This window comes from Erythrolamprus reginae, chromosome 1 (assembly GCF_031021105.1).
Source record: "Erythrolamprus reginae isolate rEryReg1 chromosome 1, rEryReg1.hap1, whole genome shotgun sequence".
Classification (NCBI taxonomy): Eukaryota; Metazoa; Chordata; class Lepidosauria; order Squamata; family Dipsadidae; genus Erythrolamprus; species Erythrolamprus reginae.
In genome coordinates this window covers 326,189,175-326,210,921 of record NC_091950.1, presented here as the reverse complement: position 1 = coordinate 326,210,921, position 21,747 = coordinate 326,189,175, and the positions used below count along the sequence as shown (strand labels likewise).

Here is a 21,747-nt window from a genome sequence, read left to right as displayed (position 1 = left end):
AGATAAAATACAGAAAATAGTATAAGGGCAGACTAGATGGACCAGGAGGTCTTTTTCTGCCGTCAGACTTCTATGTTTCTATGTTTCTAAGAGCATGCATAGAAATATCCACTTAAGAAAATTCTCATGATAGTTTTTTTTAAAAAAAGGAAGGTGTATATAGAGTGCTGGTGAGACCAAATTTGGAATACTGTGTTCAGTTCGGGAGACCTCACCTACAAAAAGATATTGACAAAATTGAACGGGTCCAAAGACGGGCTACAAAATTGGTGGAAGGTCTTAAGCATAAAACGTATCAGGAAAGACTTAATGAACTCAATCTGTATAGTCTGGAGGACAGAAGGGAAAGGGGGGACATGATTGAAACATTTAAATATGTCAAAGGGTCAAATAAGGTTCAGGAGGGAAGTGTTTTTAATAGGAAAGTGAACACAAGAACAAGGGGACACAATCTGAAGTTAGTTGGGGGAAAGATCAAAAGCAACATGAGAAAATATTATTTTACTGAAAGAGTAGTAGATCCTTGGAACAAACTTCCAGCAGACCTGGTTGGTAAATCCACAGTAACTGAATTTAAACATGCCTGGGATAAACATAGATCCATCCTAAGATAAAATACAAAAAATAGTATAAAGGCAGACTAGATGGATCATGAGGTCTTTTTCTGCCGTCAGACTTCTATGTTTCTATGTTTCTAATCTACTGGTAAGCAGTTGAGTGTTATTATCTATGACAAATGCATATATATCTATAGCTAAGGCAAGGTGAATATAAGAAATTCAATACAATTACTACTATTAATAGGTCAAAAAAATTGCCTTTCAAAATCTCGATACTTCTAGATTTGCATTCTTGAAGACTGTTTTTGCTAAGACAAAACATGAATTAGAAGGAGAAACTTATCAAATTTATCAATTTATCTGGCATATGACTTAATGCTTCCGTTTTTAGTTGATACCTTCAGTTGGGAATTTCTTTGCTCGCTCCTCAAAGAACCATTCACCCTGTTTTCACTTTAACAGACCTGCAAATAAACAAAATAAGTGCTTATTTGAATTTTTTACATGCCTTTTTCAAGGATGACTTTAGGAACAACAAATGGACTAGTTATTTTTAAAGTCAAATCAATTCCATCATGGTGATCAAGAGCAGTGGAACATCAACTCTTGCATAATCAAAGTTATGTATTCTGTGACTTCGCAGTAGCATACACAATCCCTTTCTTTTCAAATCTTGCAATAATTCATATTGAGAGAATATGAATTCTCTCAATATAGCTGCAATTTATTTTTGAAACTCCATTCAGACACTGTAAGTATTTGGCTTCTGGCTCTATAATAATTGTATTAATAAATAAAACAAAATTAGTTTTTCCTGAAAGTTAGCTCATATATGTACCCACTTCAACCCTTTTTTTCTTCCCTCCTCAGCAGAGTTGGGTTCCTCCTGGTTCGAACCAGATCGCCCAAACCGTTAGCAACCCACTGGTGATGTGTATATGGAGTCGTGGATCCAGTTCAGTCTGTGCCGGTCTGTGTGTGCTGCCATATTTTTTTCAGAATTTTCAGTGATTTTTTCGATGTTTGGATGGCTTCTCCTCATCCTCTGCTTTGAAAAAAAACCCTCCCACTACCCCCCAGTTAATACCGACCTTTATTTCTTCACCCAAAGCCCAAAGCACAGCCGAGCAGCTCACCAGCTGTGTTTCATGCTGAAACAACCTTCTGAGCATGTGCAGAAGTGAATTTGCATGGGGGACATGGGCGAAAGGTAAGTGGAACCCCCACACCTGCTCCTTGGGACCTGTATTCTTCCAATTCTTCTTCTGAAACTGCAGACTTATCCTTTATCAAGCCGTTCTGCCATTTTCAGCAACTGGCTGTTCAGAAACGCCTATAAATCTGATTCCCAAGATAGGAGTTCCCATTGTCAAATATATACAGGTGGCCCTCAACTTGCAATCACTGAGCCCAAAATTTATGTTGTTAAATAATAAATTTGTTCAGTGAGTTTTGCCACGTTTTTCTCACCACATTTGTTAAGTGAATCACACAGTTCTTAAATTGATTAACACGGTTATTAAGTGAATCTTGTCTGTCAGAAGCACATGACCCTGGGACACTACAACCATCATAAATGTGAGTCAGTTATCAAACATCCAAATTATGGGGATGTCACTAAATGAACTGCTGTAAGTGAAGGACCACCTGTACCTAAGTTTGATGTGTTTTCATATCAGAAAGTTACTAAAGCTGTGGCGAGGGGGGCGTTTGCCCAGATTCGCCTGGTGCGACTCTATTTGGACCGGGAGTCACTGCTCACATTCACTCATGCCCTCATCACCTTGAGGCTCGACTACTGTAACGCTCTCTACATGGGGCTACCTTTGAAGAGTATTCGGAAACTTCAGATCGTGCAGAATGCAGCTGCGAGAGCAATCATGGGCTTTCCCAAATATGCCCATGTTACTCCCAACACTCCGCAGTCTGCATTGGTTGCCAATCAGTTTCCGGTCACAATTCAAAGTGTTAGTCATCACCTATAAAGCCCTTCATGGCACCAGACCAGGGTATCTACGAGACCGCCTTCTGCCGCACGAATCCCAGCGACCGGTTAAGTCCCACAGAGTTGGTCTCCTCCGGGTCCTGTCAACTAAACAATGTCGTTTGGCGGGACTCAGAGGAAGAGCCTTTTCTGTGGTGGCTCCGACCCTCTGGAATCAGCTCCCTCCAGAGATTAGAACTGCCCCCACCCCTCCTTGCCTTTCGTAAACTCCTTAAAACCCACCTCTGTCATCAAGCGTGGGGGCACTGAGACATCTTTCCCTGCCTATGTAGTTTTCTGTGTATGATATGACTGTATGGATGTTTTTTTAATATATTGGGGTTTCTTGTTTTTTAGACTTTTTAAATGTATTATTGTTATTTTAGATTCTAACTATTAGATTTGTCGTTATATATTGTTTTTATCATTGCTGTAAGCCGCCCTGAGTCTACAAATCTAATAAATAATAATTGTTGTGGTTAGCTCTGGCCCAGCTCCTGCCTCAAAGACTGTGGATGTGGGGGAGACATCCACATGCTGCAGGCCTGTTTTGCCCCCGGTGGAATCTGCTGATGAAGGCTCCTCTGACCAAGAAGACATGAGTGACAGGGAGGAGGAGAGTGGGGCAGACAGCTCAGAAGGAGATCAATTATCTAGCTCCTCCTTGGATTCAGAACAAGAGTTAATGATACAGCCACGCATGCGGAGAGCGATGCATAGGCAGCAACAACTGAGAGATTATTATCAAAGAAAATGAGGCCACCTGTGGTTGGGTGGGGCTGTGGTAATTAGTGAGGCTGCTATAAATAGCAGCCTGTGGGTTTGGCCATTGTGGAGGATTATCTGATCGTTCTGTTTCGTGACAGCTTTACTGACTTTGACCTTTTGTGTGCTGATTTTTCCCCGCTTTGAAACTAAACCAGGGCAAAGTGTGTTTCACTTTGTGAAAGAAGAAGGACTGTGAATTGCCTCACAAGTATCACAGAACTGATAAGGGATTTGTACAAATTACCAGTTTGCTTGGAGACGAGCGCTCTTTGCTATACCAAAAGAGGGCTTGATTTAAGTGAATTTTCATTATAAAGAACATTGTTTTGAATTTTCAAACATGTGTGTGTCTGAAATTTGTACCTGTGAATTTTTGGGAGGAGTCTACCAGAGAGCCCGACAGAACAAATAATAATAATAATAATAATAATAATAATAATAATAATAATAATAATAATAATGATGATGATGATGATGATGAATAACCAGCAATTGTAAGATAGGTTCTTACTCAGAAGCACAGCAGACAGTGCATTTCCACAGAAAGGCGTTTACAGTAATGCGACATTGAGAGCATATAAGATGGCTGCATCCTTTGCACACTGCTCCTCTATCAATCAGGATTCCAAACGGCTTCTGACAACGGGCACAGGACCGTTTCTGAGATCCATAGTTGGCATTTTTTGTTCCTTTCCGCCAAAGTTGCTGCAGTTGGGTTTTCAGTTTGCTGTAGTTGGCCAGAAAGAAATAAGAATATTTACACATTTGTCAGATGGGAGATACACCAGTGCTACAAATTTTAATTAGTAAGCTTTACTTGTGAATTGTGATACTCTGAGTTCCATGGAAAGGAACCCTTCTAAATCTCCAATGTCAATTGCCTGGGAAATTACCCCAGAATATTTAATGACCCATTCTTGAACAAGGTTTTCGAGAAGATGATAGCATCTGAATTCCCAGCAATTTTGGATGATTCTGAGGAGTTGGATATATTTTAATTTGATTCTTACTTGCTCGGGGAACAAGAAGAACCAGGAAGGGTGTCAAGCTACAGATTCTCATGAAAAATAGAATCTTGAGCTACATGGCTTGAATGATCTGAATGACTTGACATTAGGTAGATTCCAATTTGTCCTGACTGGAAATCTGGAAATCTGACCCTGTACTTAAATTGTTTCTGAAGAAGACTGAGGCAATCGGTTCTTTTAAATTCTTTATTTGGCTCAGCAGGAGAAAGCTCTTTTTGGAAAGTGACTTCAGCTCAGAACGCGACTGACTGTAACAGTGTCAGAGCGCTCCTTATATACTTTCACTTTCCCGCCTAAACTCAACTGTCATTGTTTCAACCAATCAGAACGCTCAATCCACATTCAACTTATTTACATTGCTTCCATGCATATTTAACAGTTTCTATATTTCCCAATGGCTTCCGCATATGGGGCACTGCAAATGTTATTCTATCTTCCAGCGGTGCTATTCAGCCAGTTTGCACCAATTCGGGAAACATTTTGAGAAGCTTGGTGAACTGGTTGTTAGGGCAGAGAACCAGTTGTTAAATTATTTGAATCTCATCACTGCTTACAACCCCTCTCACATCCCTAAATAAACTGGATAAGGGAAAGGAAAGAATCTGGAGATTTGGATTCCAAAGGATCTCAAACAGCATGTTCCTTATGTAGAACTCTAAACCTCCCAGAATGGTTAGGGCCAAATCTGGACCTCTGCTCTAGAAGATATGCCAGTTTAAGGGCAAAACTCTTTTGCCACTCTAGTGTCTAACTCTTCAAAATACTTAAAACCTCTATTTATTGCTGTTCAGTTGCTAAGTCATGTCCGACTCTCCACGACCCCATGGATCATAGTACACTAGGCTTCCTGTCTTCCACTGTCTCCCAAAATTTGCTGAAATTCATGTCAATTGCATCAATGACACTATCGAACAATGTCACCGATTAAAACCTCTAAACCCTCCTTCTAAACTTGGCTCTCACCACTCCTCCCATTTTTGCAGTGTGATCCTAATGTTAAGGCTACGTAGCATTTTGAGCAAGTCAACAACGCACACCTCTGATCTAGCCTTATCAATGCAGAAACAAGTTCTAGTTTGCATTTTCATCTATAGATCATAGATAAACCATGAAATATTCTCTGAAAAGCGTTTCGAGGAGGGAGAATTAATTGAAATTTTAATTGGTGGGAAAGCTGATAAATAACCCATTTACTCTGTTGTGAATAGGGTCGCAGTTCCTCTGAAAGATCAATTATGAGTTTCCCATAATTTGGGGGTGATATTTGTAGTAAACCAAACCAATCATAGTGAAGAACTCCCTGCAAGCATATAACATTGCACTAGCATTAAGATCTGTCTTACTACTAGAATGAATGATTCAATATCATTATTGGTCTCCCATTATTTGTGCAACTTTGCCCTCAAGAATATGTTTGTCCAATACAGTATCAATCCATCATTAGTTAAGGAGCCTTATGAATTTAATGAATTTTTAAAAAGTGACTGGTTTTGAACATGAAATTCTGTTTTCATGTTTAAAGATTGTTGGCTAATTATTACAGTTGCTTTACTGAATGGTATGCTTTCTTAATATTTAAATTTCTGATACTGTACACTCTTTATGTTGAAAATCAGCATGGAGGCATCAAAAGCCTTATATTTTTCCCAAAAATTCTTAATTGCCATGCTGACTCCACTAGCAATGAATGATGGCACTTCTACACAGCACCAGTTTCACTACCCAACCCCACAAAAACACTTGGAACTTGGTCTACTAATATCTCTGCTTCTGCCTGTTTGAAATGTTGAGAAGGCACCCAAACTGCTGCAGAGCCTGTAACCCAACAATCCACATAAAAGAGGAAGAAAAAGAACCAGTTATTTAGAGAGTGGCAGATTGACCGCTTCTAACTTTAGAGAAGAGGAAACGACAAAACCAGAAACCAGTTTTACTCTGGTGTTTTTATCTTCTTAGAACGTATTAAGTCATCAGCTAGCATTTTCATCACAGTAACTGAAATATAAGAGTTGGTAACAAGTGATATATAGTCCTCAACTTAGGATAGTAATGGAGCCTGCCAATGGTAGTCATGAGTTATGATGGACATAAAATAAGTTGGGCACTTGATCGACTTGTTTTTACTTTTTTTTTTTTTTTTTGCAGTAGTTCTTAAGCAAATCACCATGTTCGTTAAATTAATCTATGAAATCACTTAGGTTTTTTCCTACAAATGATTTCATTTAAAATTCCAACACTAGAGGGTGTTTTTGTACTGTCCTACCACAGAAGCATTCAGGATGACTCAAAAACCTGGACAGTAAACTTGTACATTTTTGCATGCCATTTTTTTTTGGTCCTCAGTAAAGCAACTGTAATAATTGTGTTCTATTGGCATACACTATCCTTGATTGACATATTCTATTCTCTGGCTGTAATACTGCCAAAGACTACTACAATATATTTTTACTTGAAATCCAAAGAGTCATTAAATTCTATGTACCGCTAATAATCATCAAAACCAAGGAAAATAAATTACCCATAAAAATAAAGAAGCTACAATCCAGAAAAAGATCTCTGGTGAAAAAACAAAGCAGGATACATTGCAAACTTTAAAAGCTGCTACAAAAATCTGTGTTACCAAATAAATTCTGAATGCACCAATTATTACATCCATCAAGAAGTAAACCTTCTACCCACAAAGTCCACACGTACCTTATATAACGTTGTAAACAACCAACTCAAAAGACTCAAGATCCATCCCATCCCTTAAAGCAGGGGTGGGCAATTAATTTTGCCATAGGGCCGCATGAGAAATTGGGATGGTTTTAGAGGGCCGGACTAATATAATTAACTCAGTTCTACCCAATACTGTATATTATTGGGTAGAACTGAATTAATTATATTATAATTATAAATTATAATTATATATTATATTATATATTATATATATAATTATATATTATATATTATATCTTAAACACCTGGTTCTTATCTAGAAAAGTTGGACCGACCTCCACGGGCCGGTCACAGACAGCTGGCGGGCTGCATCCGGCCCTCAGGCCGCATCTTGCCCAGGTCTGCCTTAAAGGATCAAATGGTAAAGACTATAACAATGAAAAAGTTAAAGCCAACCTCTTTAACACATTCTTCAGCTCAGTCTTTGTAAACAGCAATAGCTCATGCCCAATATTTCCTAGTTGTACCACAATTAGCTTCAACGATCTAACACAAATCAATTTTACAGAAGATAATGTTAGAAAGGCATCTCTATCTATTGGACCTGATTGACTATGTATATATTTCTTTAAATATCCCTCCACAACCTTGACCGAACCTCTAAGCATAATTTTTTTTAAATCCTTCAGGACTAGCTTCTTACCCAACCTATGCTCACTATCCACAGTTATCCCTATCTTCAAAAAAGGAGATCCAAGTAACATTGAAAATTACAGACCAATCTCTTTGGGTTGAATCACCTGCAAAGTCATGGAATCAATCATAAACCAATCCATTACACTCCAATTAGAAACTAATAACCTACTCTTCAACAAACAATTTGGTTTCAGGAAAAAATTATCCTGTAATCTACAACTCTTACACTGCAAAAACATATGGACCACTTAACTTGGTCAAGGTAAAACAATAGACACAATTTACATAGACTTTTGTAAAGCCTTTGATTCAGTAGTACACAATAAACTACTTCTGAAACTAAAATCCTATGGCATCTCTGGATCCCTACATGATTGGATAACCATGATCCTGTCTAACAAACAACAAGTGGTCAAAATAGGAAGTGCCATATCAAATTCTGCTCCTATCAACAGTGGTGTCCCTTAAGGCAGGACCAACACTCTTCATATTTTACATAAACGAACTTTGTGATCATACTATAAGCAACTGTGTTCTCTTTGCTGATTATGTTAAATTATTTAACATCCCCAACAATGCTGCTAACCTTCAAAAAGACCTTGGTCAAGTAGCAGAATGGTCAAACAATTTGACAACTTCAAATCTCAGCCAACAAGGGTCCATTGGCCGCCTTCAGGCCAGTGGCGATTGTGGTGGCGCAAGGAGCGCCACAGGACATGGGAGGATACCGGCGGCAGAAAAGGTGAGTGGGGGGGGTAGCGTCCCTCTGGTCACAGGAAAGTGGTAAAGGGCGGAAAATGGAGATTTCAGCAATTGTGTGATCTTCTTTGGGTACCTTTTGGAAGGTGAACGGCCACTCCCCGACATGGCTACAGGGCTCGGCCGGCTCGGGTATGGAGGGGAAACGCCATTGGGGCTCACCCACCGCACGCCTAGAGTCGAGTATCTGGGTGGGTGAGCCACCCCACACGCAAGGGCGTGGCAGGGAGCAAAAGGGGGGAGGTCAAGTTCAAGTTCAAGGTGACCTCCCCCTTTTGCTCAGCAGGAGGCTTCGCCCAGAGTTGCTCAGAAAATTTGGATTGACATTTCCGCCCTCTTTGTCTTATCTCTGCAGGTCCTGTTTGATTATAATAAATGTGACCCATTTTATAACCCATTACTGTGTCTGTGTGCTTACTCCGCGTCCACCGTAATGCTCTGTCTTACACATTGGCAAAAAGAATCAGAATACAAAATACAAACTTGGAGGAAACGAACTTGTAGATGACCCTCACTCTGTTAAAGACCTTGGAGTACTCATATCCAATGGCCTAAATGCTAGAGCCCTCTGTAACAATATTGCCAAAAAGGCACTAAGAGTTGTTAATCTAATCTTATGTAGCTTCTTCTCTCCCAATATTACATTGCTAACCAGAGCTTACAAAACATTTGTTAGACCAATTCTGGAATACAGCTCACCTGTCTGAAACCTGGTCTGCTTACCAGACATTATTACAATACAGTGGAACCCCGACATAAGAGCTGCTCTACTTAAGAGCAACTCGAGATAAGAGCTGGGAGGGGAGAAATATTTTTGTTCTACTTACAAGCCCAAATTCGAGATACAAGCGCCAAGGAGCTGTCTCCTGAAGCCAAACGCTAACTTCCGCGTTCGGCTTCAGGAGACAGCTGCGAAGCGGTGCGGGTGTTTTAAAAGGTTGCAGCCGGCCTGGGGGGCTCGGGGGGGTGCTTGCAGCTTTCTTTCTTGCTCTTTTTCTTTCTCTTTTTTACCTTCCCTTCCTCTATTTCTTCTTTTCTTTCTCCTTCCCACCTTCTTCCCTCCCTCCCTCCCTTCACTCATTCCTCTCTTACTCTCCCCTTTCATAAGTTTCCTTGCTTCCTTCCTCTGTTCCTGTCCCTTCCCTCTTTCCTTCCTTCCTTCCCACCCTCCGTCCATTCATTCAGCCATTCCTCTCTTGATCGCTTAAAGCCGGTCCCTGGTGCAAAAAGGGTTGGGGACCTCTGTCCTACAGGATTGGGTGGCAGAGAAGTTGAACATATGTAAATTTAAAAGTTTAAGAAAGTTTACAAGTTAAGTGAAAGAAACTTCATTATTCATTTATATGTACATGTACATTTCTTCATTAAAAACATGTCTTTCTGCATAATTTAGACTAACTTTGTGAGTTTTTTGAGGGCTGGAACCAATTAAAATTATTTACATTAATTCCTATGGGGAAAAGTCGTTTGAGATAAGAGCTGCTCGACTTAAGAGCCCAGGTCCGGAACGAATTAAACTCGTATCTCGAGGTACCACTGTACAATTAATACAATTTCACAAGAAGAGTCTTTTACTCCTCCACTCGCAACAAAATATCTTATTCCACCAGACTTGAAATACTGGGATTAGACAATTTACAACTACGTCATCTCCGATCTGATCTAAATGCAGTTCATAAAATCATATACCAAAATGACATTCCTGTTAATGACTACTTTACCTTCAACTGCAACAACACATGTGTATAAAATAGATTCAAACTAAATATAAACAGCTCCAAACTCGACTGCAGAAAATATTACTTCAGCAATAGAGTGATCAATGCCTGGAATGCACTACCTGACTCTGTGCTTTCTTCCCCAAACCCCAAAAACTTTAACCATAGACTGTCTACAGTCAACCTCTCCCCGTTTCTAAGAGGTCTGTAAGGGGCGTGCATAAGCACAGCACTGTGCCTACTGTTCCTGTCCTATTGTCCTATTGTCTTCTTTTATAGTTACTTTTTTTTAACTTATGTTGTGTTTATACAAACTACTACGATCCTATACATGTTTGACAAATAAATAAATAAATAAATAAATAAATAAATAATACATATATTTTGAACAGTAGATTAGCTTACACAGCTCAGAAAACAACAGCGCCCTGCATTCCCAAATAAGCACACACATACCTTACTCTTTGTTCCTCCAGTTTTCTCAATATTTCATCACGGCAAAGGACATTTAGAACAATATCTTGCTCCAGTTCCTTAAGTAAGTTAAGGTTAAATTCTTGAGACATCTTCTCTTCTGACGTTCATAAGACAGAGAATCCAGTGTTATCCAGCAGGCAAAGGAGTTATGAAAACTTACATCCTTCATTCATTAGTGAAGCATTTGCTATGCATTGTCTGTTTTACAAACGGTAAAAATAGAGATATGTATTTCACGCAAGCTTTTGTTTTCAAAAACTCATAATCTGTTTAGCATAGCTGCTCTTCTTTATTAACAGTTGACTGCTTTCTCCCATGAAGAAATGAATTTCAGGCTCCCAGTCTACTGGAAATAACATTAAATTGATAAAAGAAATAAATTAGCAATTCTGGTAGAAAATTGATACGGGAATATTTTTGTTTAATGTCTCCTGGTTCTTTTGACTATATTACTTTGTTGGTCCATAAGTGTGGTATGAAATGTGGTTTATCATTGCTCAGTTTTACCACGCTTATACGCCTTCTGTGCAATTTGTTACATGTTGCTTTAAAAAAAAGTATTTAATAGCTGATTACAATAAGCAAAGTAATAAAAGGTAAAGGGCTGTTTCCTAGTTTCATGTGTGCTCTGTGTGTGTGTGTGTGTGTGTGTGAGAGAGAGAGAGAGAGAGAGAATATATTATGCTTTGCCTATGTCTTTGGAAGCACATAAAATGGCTTTGCATAAAACAATGCAATTCTAACTGACCACACCCCTCTCATACAAATCAAGATGATGTCCTTTTGTTATTTCCAGCAATGTGCAATTCATATTACACCAATGCATATTAATTCATTAATTCAATAGGAAAACCACAACCATCATCATCAAGCCAAGACAAGGGAGAATTTCAAAGATGTGACTTGAAGAACGAAATAACAACCACAGATAAAAACTGTCTGAAAAAAATCACCTCTCATCTGCAATTTTGAAAATATGAGAAATACACCTCCAAGCAACTATGGTTTCCAGGAGGCATAAGAATGTGAGAGTTGCAGATTATCTCTCTTTATGCAAAATGCCCAATGTTTTTTCAGATCAAAGGAAGAAGTTAGTTTTATTTTCACGCCACTTTATAACTTCATTGATTGCCTAGAACAGAGGTCCCCAACCTTTTTTGCACCAGGGACCGGCTTTAAGCTAGACCAGTTTTCCATGGCCCGGTGGGGGGGGGGGAGCTAGCTGTCAGCGGCGCCGTAAAAGGGGCGATCAAGAGAGGAATGGGTGAATGAATGGACGGAGGGTGGGAAGGAAGGAAGGAAAGAGGGAAGGGACAGGAACAAAAGAAGGGTGCAAAGGAAGCAAGGAAAGGTGTGAAAGGGGAGAGTAAGAGAGGAAGGAGTGAAAGAAGGGAATGAGGGAGGAAGGAAGGGAGGAAGGAAAAGGAAAGCAAGAAATGGAGGGAGGAAAGGAAGGAAAGAAAGAAAGAAAGAAAGAAAGGGGGAAGGGACAGGAACAGAGGAAGGAAGCAAGGAAACTTATGAAAGGGGAGAGTAAGGGAAGAAGGTAGGAAGGAGAAAGAAAAGAAGAAATAGAGGAAGGGAAGGTAAAAGAGAGAAAGAAAAAGAGCAAGAAAGAAAGCAAGAAAGAGAAAGAAAGAAAGAAAGGCAACTTCAAAGAAAGGCTCACTGAGCATCTCTCACTCTCTCTCTCTTTCTATCCCTCTTTCTTTCTTTCTCTTCCTTTCTCTCTCTCCTCTTCCTTTATCTCCTCTCTCTCTCCCTCTCTCTTTCTCTCCCCCTCTCTCCCCCTTTCCCTCTCTCCCTCTCTTGCTATCTCTCCCCCCTCTCCCTCTCTCTTTCTCCCTCTCCCTCTCTTTCTCTCTCTCCCCCCTCTCTCTTTCTCTCTCTCTCCCCCTCTTTCTCTCTCTTCTTCTCACTTTCTCTCTCTTGTTTTCTTTCTGTCTCTTTTGCTTTCTTTCTCTCTCTCTCACTCTTTCTTGTTTTCTTTCTCACGCTCTTTCTCTCTCTTGTTCTCTCTCTTGCTATCTCTTTCTCTCCCCCCCCTTTCTCACTCTCTCTTTCTCACTTTCTCTCTATCTTGCTGTCTGTTGCTCTCACTCACTCTCGTTCTCTCTCTGTTCTTCTCAGCGATGACGCGCGCACGCCCTGCCCGCCTCACCTTTGCGAGAGCACTTTCGCCCCGGGCTCTCAGCAAGGGGGTTTGCAGGAGAGGCGGGGCCGGCGAAGGTGATATTGAATGTCGGGGGAGAACGGGCGTTTGCACGCGTTCCCTATCCCCCTGCTAGCCCACTCGGAATATTCAAAATAAGAAAAGCCTTCGCCGGCAAAGGTTTTTCTTATTTTGAATATTCCGAGTGGGCTAGCAGGGAGATAGGAAGCGCGTGCAACCACCCGTTCTCCCCCGACATTCAATATCACCTTCGCCGGCCTCCGCTGAGGAAAGCCTTTGCCGGCATTTCCTCTCGTTGTCAAGGAGGCGCAGCGGCGGGCGGAGAGAGGGAAGGAGGGGGGGGGCAGCGGCGTCCCTCCTGGCCTTGGCGGGCCGCCCAACCCTCCCCACCTCCTGCAAACGCGGCGGGCGGCGGGGGGAGAGCGAGGAGCCGGTTCCGGCGGGCGTGGGGCTTGGCTGGCTGGCGGTGGGAGCGCCGCTGGTGATGCGGAAAGGCCGAGGGGGCCCTGGCGCCGCGGACCGGCTGAAAAGCTCCAACGGCCCGGTCCCGGTCCGCGGACCGGCGGTTGGGGACCTCTGGCCTAGAAGATCAAAGAAGTCAAATTGGTACTTCTTTATGTGTGAAAAGCTTGTCTAAATTATTCCCTATCAATAAAATGATCACCAAATTTAATCAGACATGGCATTCACTACCATCATCAGACATAAACATGTGCAGAATCTCATTGTTAACAATGAGTCTTTAGGAACTGAGCCGGAATTACAAACTATTTACTGTAGAATAACTGCACTGGCACAAATGAGATTATTCATAATTAAGGCATGATTGATGTTAGAAAGTTAAGTGTACAGCGAAGAGAAATGAGGAAAGAACAGAAGTTGTGTAATGAATCATTTCATAATATGATTCTTCTTTAGAAGTCAGGAACTCAACTTTTCACTTACAAACATTTAGTTGAAAGAACATTCTATAATGTTATTATAGAAAATCAAACACATTCTCATTATAATGGAAATGATTTAAGAATTACTGACCTTTTTTTTTTTTGCTAAATCAAGTATCTTACCATTGTACACATATCGCTCAAAATAATATTAACATATTTCTTATTCTTGTGAATATAAAAAGGCAGAACTTGTCCAAGTTTATATTCTATTGGCAGAATGTGATTCAGTTATTGGATAATTGTCAGTTCTTATACTACCTGCAGCTTTTGTTCAGGAATGGCAAGAAGCTCACCAAATCTCTAAAATCCTTTTTGTTTGTTTATTCTTTTTTTGTTTTGCAAATGAGCTTAGCCATTTTTCTTATTAAATACAAAGGCGGTAATCATATTTTGTCACCTTATTTTAACTAAACTTCAAATGAAATCAACTCAAATCAGATTTCATTTTTGTGCTGGCCTCACCTACCGGTTGTCAGGTTCCAAAATGAAAAGAAAAGAGAAAGGAACACAAACACAAACTTGGTTTGCTAATGTCTGCTTTGCTTCTTTCCTGGCACTCACTGACAATCTCAAAAAGAAACTCTTGTTAGGGCTGCTCACCCATGCTTCCCATCACCTTATATTCATTAATCACCACCTAACCATTCACTCATGCACATCCCTCCCAGTGGTCTGCAAATAAGCCATGCTACTCCATAAGCCAGTCTCTGTCTTCAGTTCTTAAAGGAGAATATCTTCTTGCATTAGTGTCCAAGCTGCTCAAAGACCAGTGCAACCTCTCCCCACTGAATGGCAGCTCCCAAACACCCAGTATGCAGGAGCTGACACCTGTGCTTCTTTATTACCAGTTCTACCATTCTTTAAACAGATCCTACAGCATCTTTAACTGGGTGGATGTACAGTGGTATCTCTACTTAAGAACGCCTCTACTTAAGAACTTTTCTAGATAAGAACCGGGTGCTCAAGATTTTTTTGCCTCTACTTAAAAACCATTTTCTACTTAAGAACCCGAGCCCGGAAAAATTTCCCGGGAAATTTGAGAGCAGCACGAAGGCCCAGCCAGTTTTCTGCCATTCCCCCTTTAATCCTGGCTATCTCGGGCTTTTCTGGGCTGCCAGAGGAGCCTTTCGGTGGCTCTTAAGGAGGCTTTGGCAGTCCAGAGCGAATGGAGCATTTTCCTTTCTCTGAGCACTTGGAGAGGGAATTAACCACTTCGCTGTGGTGACCTCCTCGTGCTTCCTCCCATACACCCAGCGCGAGGTTGTCTCATGGAGCGTCTGGGCGCGGAAAGGCAAAAGAGGGATGCTCACCTCACCTTCTTCCTTCAGCAGTGGTTGTCCTCCTCCTCCTCTTCTTCCTCCTTCTCCTCCCAACCAAATTCCGAGCTTTTATTTCTTTCCTAATGGGTTTGCACGCATTATTTGCTTTTACATTGATTCCTGTGGGAAAAATTGCTTCTACTTACAAACTTTTCTACTTAAGAACCTGGTCACGGAACAAATTAAGTTCTTAAGTAGAGGAATCACTGTACTTGCTTGCTACTCATTCATAATACTATAGGCTGCCATTCATACCTGCACTTGTGAGAGGAAAATAAGTCTGCGTCATATATAGAAAGAGTCAGACACCTCAGTATCTCTTTGATGACAGAACTCAATTTGGCTGAGGAATTCTTTGAGTTGGTTCATGAGGATTAATGTGGCCACCTTTGGAGACACTTGAACTGTGGCTCCAACTTTTACTTCTACTTTCTCTTGCACAGGGGTGCTCCCTAAAAGATAGGTGATGGTGGGTGGCACTGCCAAGCTGCTAGTTCAAAGGAGGCTTGAGAACCCTAGACTTCTGCTCTACATGTTCAACTTTTGTTTATTTATTTTATTTTATTTATTTTATTAATTGGACTTATATGCCGCCCCTCTCCACGGACTCGGGGCAGCTTACAACATGTTATATGGCCTCTGGCCCTGGCAAGAAAATGGCCTGCAATTATCCCCATCCTCTGGCACAGGAATCTAAGCTTGAGAGCTATGGCTTCCATCAGATATACCCTGACGAATTGAAGACTTCCTGAGTCATGTCAAATTATACGACACCATAACATAACACACCAGTTAGATTAGATTAGATTTATTGGATTTATATGCCGCCCCTCTCCGCAAACTCGGGGCAGCTCACAACAAGGTAAAAACAATACATAATAACAAATCCAAATCCCTAGATGAAGTGCATTTTCCAAAGACTTGATCTCAGCGTACTGTAAATGCATGCTGAATTTAAAAAGAAAATATGAGAATATTGTAATGGCGAACAGAAAGTATACAGTATTTCCTTTGAGGGAATTTTTTCCTCTTCTGAATTTATTAATAGTTCTCCTAATATTATTAACAACATTTGTTTGTTTGTTTGTTTGTTTGCTTGTTTGTTTGTTTGTTTATTTATTTAATTAATTATTAGATTTGTATGCCGCCCCCTCCGTAGACTCGGGGCGGCTCACAACAATAACAAAGACAATGTAAGAACAAATCTAATAATTTAAAAAAACACTAAAAACCCCATTATTAAAAGCAAACATACATTTTGAATGTTAAATCATTAGACCTGAGATTGGTGGCATGGTAGTTAAGGCACCAAGCTAAAAAAACCCCAGGAGACTGTGAGTTCTAGTCTGCCTTGACGTCAGACTAGATTAGACGCCTGAAGTCATCTTTACTGGGTGACTTCAGACCAGTCACTTATCCAGAAGAGCATAAAATCTCCTGCTTGGTCCTTCCCAGCCCTATTGTTCTATGTACTTTCACTCAGCCCAAGGAAAGAGGAAAAAGCAAACCACTTCTGAATAAGCTTGCTAAGAAAACTGCGGGCAGTCACCAGGAGCCAACACTGACGTGAAAGCATTAAACAAACAAACAAAAATCCTTACTCTCAGAAAATAAAAACAAAAATTCCATGAAACTACTTTTTCCCATTAATAAATAGTGACTTACCTGTTCCTTCCACACCAAAGGAGCGTTTCGCTTTATCGAAAAAGAGCTTGTTACCACTTTCTCATATGATTCCGTCTTGCTGAACCAAAATTCACATGGAGTTTTCTCTGTGTGTTTTACCTAATTGTCGTTCAGCCATCTGCACTGGAAGTCACCATTAGTAACACAATTTGCTCTCAAAGAGAGGCTCAACAGGTTTTGGAAGAAGCCATTCACTCAGGAAAAAAAAAAAGAACAGCTGTTCTTATTAAAATGGGTCTGAAACGTCTAAGTCATTGAACAGGAAGAGTAATAGCAGTTAAATGTGATACTGACAGCGTTTCCTCCTCCTTCCTCTCTAATATTAGATGTGTGCAATACTGCAAACCTCAGTTTCCGCAAAGCTTCAAAATAAGAAACATACAATTATAGTCAATATGCCATTTACAAGAAATGATTGGGGAGGTGGTTCTTGACAGCTTGGGCAATTAGGCAATATTGCAGTATTGTTAATGTGGAGGTGAAATTGCTTTATTCCACTGTGAATATGCATGATGTAACCATCCATTTTAATGGACAGAAAGGTTTTCTATTTGTCATAGGGCCAAAAACAAATTCACCACTCATCAAGAATGAGCAGTATCTTAGCTGAAGCCTCCAGATCTTCAGTGTCTATAATCACATATATCTGTTTAAGAACCCTGTCCATATTTAAAGAGAATATTTTGGAATAAGTTAGATTTTGCAGTATCTCTCTTATTTCATCAATGATCCATCCAGACTAGCATTCTGTTGTATCCTTGTAAATAGTTGGTTCCGTGTGGAAACGCTGTCTGAGCGAGAATCAGGAAGTCGCTCCTGATTGGCTCAGACGCGGCTGCTCTCTCTCTGGCGGGAACCGCAATGTATAAAAGAAGCGGTTTCTCCCAGGTAGAGCAAACGGTATCCGCTGAAGTCACTTACCTTACTGAGCTGAAATAAAGGAACCGTTCTCACCTAACCCTGTCTCTGGGTTTACTTCACATTCTGTTTCTCATAATGACCAATTCCCATTGAATCTGGAGATTAAAAGCCACCATGACTGTAGGTCCATTTTGTTGTTTTAGCTTTCCCAGAAAATAAACTTTTGGTTCTTTATTCTCATATTTCCAGTCATATATTTTTCATCTTTGCTGGTGAAAGTGATTCATAAACAAAAGTGTTCTATATGTTCTTGGCAGCAATATGAAAGAAAGTTGCTATTGCTTTCTGGGATATTTTTTCAAGTCTAAACTACAACCTTAGAATTTATCAGTCTAGACTATAACCTTAGGATACACTTTCATCCTATTATCAATCAGGCTTGACCATTTCTTTGGGATCGGCTTTTTGGAATCAGTCAAGATCTACTTGTGCCTAGGAATTCTGTAGGAAATATTGTGGGTTCTTTGAAGGAGATGGTGCCTGAACCAGATAAGGGCTGAACAAGTCTCTTCAGAAATGATTTTATTGTAATATATTTCAAAATAAGGTTTTCCCTGTAAAAAAGTAACTTCTGTTTTGGAATGGAATGGAATAGATTGGGAGAGGAGGGGAGGGGAGGGGCGGGGAGGGGAAAAGAGAAGAGAAGAGAAGAGCTTTATCTGGCCAAGTGTGATTAAACACACAACAAATTTGTCTCTGATGCATAGTTGTCAGTGTACGTGCAAAGCAATAGAGTAATACTAACAATAATACTAACCAGTAATACTAATTGCTGGTTGCAATTGTTTTTTCTGCAATCCTAACTATCGGCTGGAATCTGTACCTCTCCTGCTTAGTTGCTATACCAAACCAGACAGTTTCAGAAGTACAAATGAGTGACTCAATTCCTCTATAAAACAGTATCAATAGCTCCTGGGGCAGGCTGAACATCCTAACTTCTTGTCCTTTTTAAATGATGATTCTTATGTAAGGTGTCTGTTTCAATTCATGGGAGATTATAGAATACAAAAACTTGAAAGATTCTACTGTTCATACTATGCTGTTGAATATAGTAAGAGGTGGTAGAATATTGTAGAAGGGCTCCTCCTAAAATCCACTGTCATCACACACTATTCTTTCCTGTGACATGTGCCTACTTAAACTTTTTGCATTTAGCTCTGCTTAGACTACTGCTCTTCCACGCTAGACCTTTCCATGTACTCACAGGGATGGAGATCAAGTATATTCCAGTAGAGGGGAGATGGTGGTCTTCTTCCTTGCATCTAGAAGACTGTTACAGCTGCTGGAGATTCAGCTCTCTTGACCCTGTGTGACTGTGACTATCACAGGCCTCTTCCTTGCCATTTCTTCAACTTGCAAGCAGGCATATCATCTTTTTCCATATTCCACTTCTAGGCCACAAGGTTCCAGACGCTATTATGGCCTCTTCCAGCAGTCCTTTGCCAAGTGTAACCATCGGGAAGGCTCTCATTACTGGGGAACAATTGTCCAATTCTCAGTTTCCTTAACCTCTCATCAACAGTACATACATGTACCAATTGCTTTTCTCTCGATGTAATTTTCAGTTCTCAGCAAGACTCTTTTCTCCTCCTCTACCCACCCTGGTTTAGCACTGCTCAGAGATTTTGTCTGGCTAAGGAAAACCCTTCACATGCATCTCTCTCTCTCTCTCTCTCTCTCTCTCTCTCTCTCTCTCTCTCTCTCTCTCTCTCACACACACACACACACACACACACACACACACACAGTTCAATTCTATTGCTGGCTCTTCTTTCTGAGCTTATCTTTTCTGAAAGATTTATTTTGGTCGGTTTACCTTCCTTCAACTGAGCTCTGACATTTCACTGCTCTACCTCAGTTTTGCTGAAAGAATTGTTTTTTAAAAACTTGGCCTCTGTTACTTGATAAAGTGAAGGCACAGTTTAACCTCTTTAATGTCTCAATTGTTATTTCTAGCAAATAAATCACCTTCACCAGGTGGCCACTTTTTAAGATACCAGTATGTTGTGCTCTTCAGTTTGCTAAGCTCTGATTTTATAATACAGTGATACCTTGTCTTACAAACTTAATTGGTTCCGGGACGAGATTCTTAAGGTGAAAAGTTTGTAAGATGAAACAATGTTTCCCATAGGAATCAATGGGAAAGCGATTAATGCGTGCAAGCCCAAAATTCATCCCGTTTGCCAGCCGAAGCATCCGTTTTTGCGCTGCTGGGATTCCCCTGAGGCTCCCTCCATGGGAAACCCCACCTCCGGACTTCCATTGCCAGCGAAGTGCCCGTTTTGTGCTGCTGGATTCCCCTGCTGGAATTCCCTTGCAGCATCACAAAAATGCAGAAGTCCGAAAGTGGGGTTTCCCATGGAGGGGAACCTCAGAGGAATCCCAGCAGTGCAAAAACCGGTGCTTCGCTGGCAATGGAAGTCCGGAGGCGGGGCATCCCAGCGGCGGTGGTGGGTTTGTATGGTGAAAATAGTTTGTAAGAAGAGGCAAAAAAATCTTAAACCCCGGGTTTGTATCTCAAAAAGTTTGTATGATGAGGCGTTTGTAAGATGAGGTATCACTGTACTTAGTGGCAGATATAAAACTCTCTAGAAATGGAACAAGGAGCAAAGAATGATTGATTGATTGATTGATTGATTTGATTTGTATGCTGCCCCTCTCCGTAGACTTGATGCTGCATACACCAGCCATCAGTGTCGCTAGGAGCATCATCTAATCTAATGCTTCTAAAAACTCAATTAAATTCAACAATCACAAAACTAAAAGAACAGAATAACAGAGTTGGGAAAGACCTTGGAGGTCTTCTTATCCAACCCCCTGTTCAAGCAGGAGCTCTACATCAATCTGACTCTTCTCAGTTGCGGACTACAGTGTTTTTAACATCTGTAACAATCAGGGGCAGATTGCTACTGCCACTGCTACCCGTGCACTGCGCCCACAGCTTCAGATGTCTTGTGTGCATGATTGTAGCATGCTATGTGCATGTATCACCAGCATCTTTTTGCTTTGGTGCATGCGACTGTGGTTTTTTTCCCCCAAACCTCAAAAACTTTAACCTTAGACCAGTGATGGCGTGCGCATGTGCTATCGCACATGTGCAAGTGTCCACACCCATAATTCAATGCCTGGGGAGGACAAAAACAGTTCCCCCCCTTGAGAGGCCCTCTGGAGGTTGGATAATGGCCTGTTTCCCAAGTTCTGGTGGGCCCAGTAGGCTTGTGTTTTGCCCTCCCCAGGCTCCAAAGGCTTCCTTGGAGCTTGGGGAGGGTAAAAATGCCCCGCCATCCCCCCGGAGGCTCTCTGAAAGCCAAAAACGCCCTCCCAGAGCCAAAAATCAACTGGCCAGCACACACATGCACATTGGAGCTGAGCTAGGGCAACAGCTCAGGTGCCAGCAGATATGGCTCCGCGTGCCACCTGTGGCACCCGTGCCATAGGTTTGCCATTAGTGCCTTAGACCAATGTTTCCCAACCTTGGCAACTTGAAGATATCTGGACTTCAACTCCCAGAATTCCCCAGACATTGAATGCTGGCTGGGGGATTCTGGGAGTTGAAGTCCAAATATCTTCAAGTTGCCAAGGTTGGGAAACACTGCCTTAGACTGTCTACAGTCAACCTCACCCCATTCCTAAGAGATCTGTAAGGGGCATGCATAAGCACACTACCATGTCTACCATCCCTGTCCTACTGTCCTATTATCCACATTTACCTATACACCTCCTTTGCTTTTATGTTTATACCATACCTATTATCTTGTACACGTTTTAATAAGTAAATAAATAAAATATAAGATGAAAAATACTGCCATCTGCTGTGAGCCTTAGCTTCAAGGAGCGTGCCAAAATGCAGCAGTGAAAATTATGCTCCAGTCTCTTAAAACCAGTCACTCTTTTCGTACATGGATACATTGGATTTGCTTTTCAGTATTATGGCACCTCAGTGGGTTGTGGGTTTTTTAACTTTGTTTTTAACTCGTTGCATAAGTGCACCAGAATGCCTTTATTATTTTATTTATTTATTTTATTTGTCATACAAATATAGTATTGTATTGT

The 21,747-nt window shown here is 40.9% G+C and overlaps 1 protein-coding gene across 1 annotated transcript in view; it reads right to left on the bottom strand.

Moving 5' to 3' along the window:
- SYTL3 (synaptotagmin like 3) overlaps positions 1-11,038 on the bottom strand; it is a 37,807-nt gene extending 26,769 nt beyond the window's left edge. The window contains 4 exon segments of the mRNA XM_070733785.1: positions 959-1,004; positions 1,006-1,024; positions 3,824-4,039; positions 10,628-11,038. Coding sequence (XP_070589886.1) covers positions 959-1,004; positions 1,006-1,024; positions 3,824-4,039; positions 10,628-10,737 — 391 coding nt within the window. The 5' untranslated portion in view covers positions 10,738-11,038.
- Positions 11,039-21,747: the final 10,709 nt, after the last annotated feature.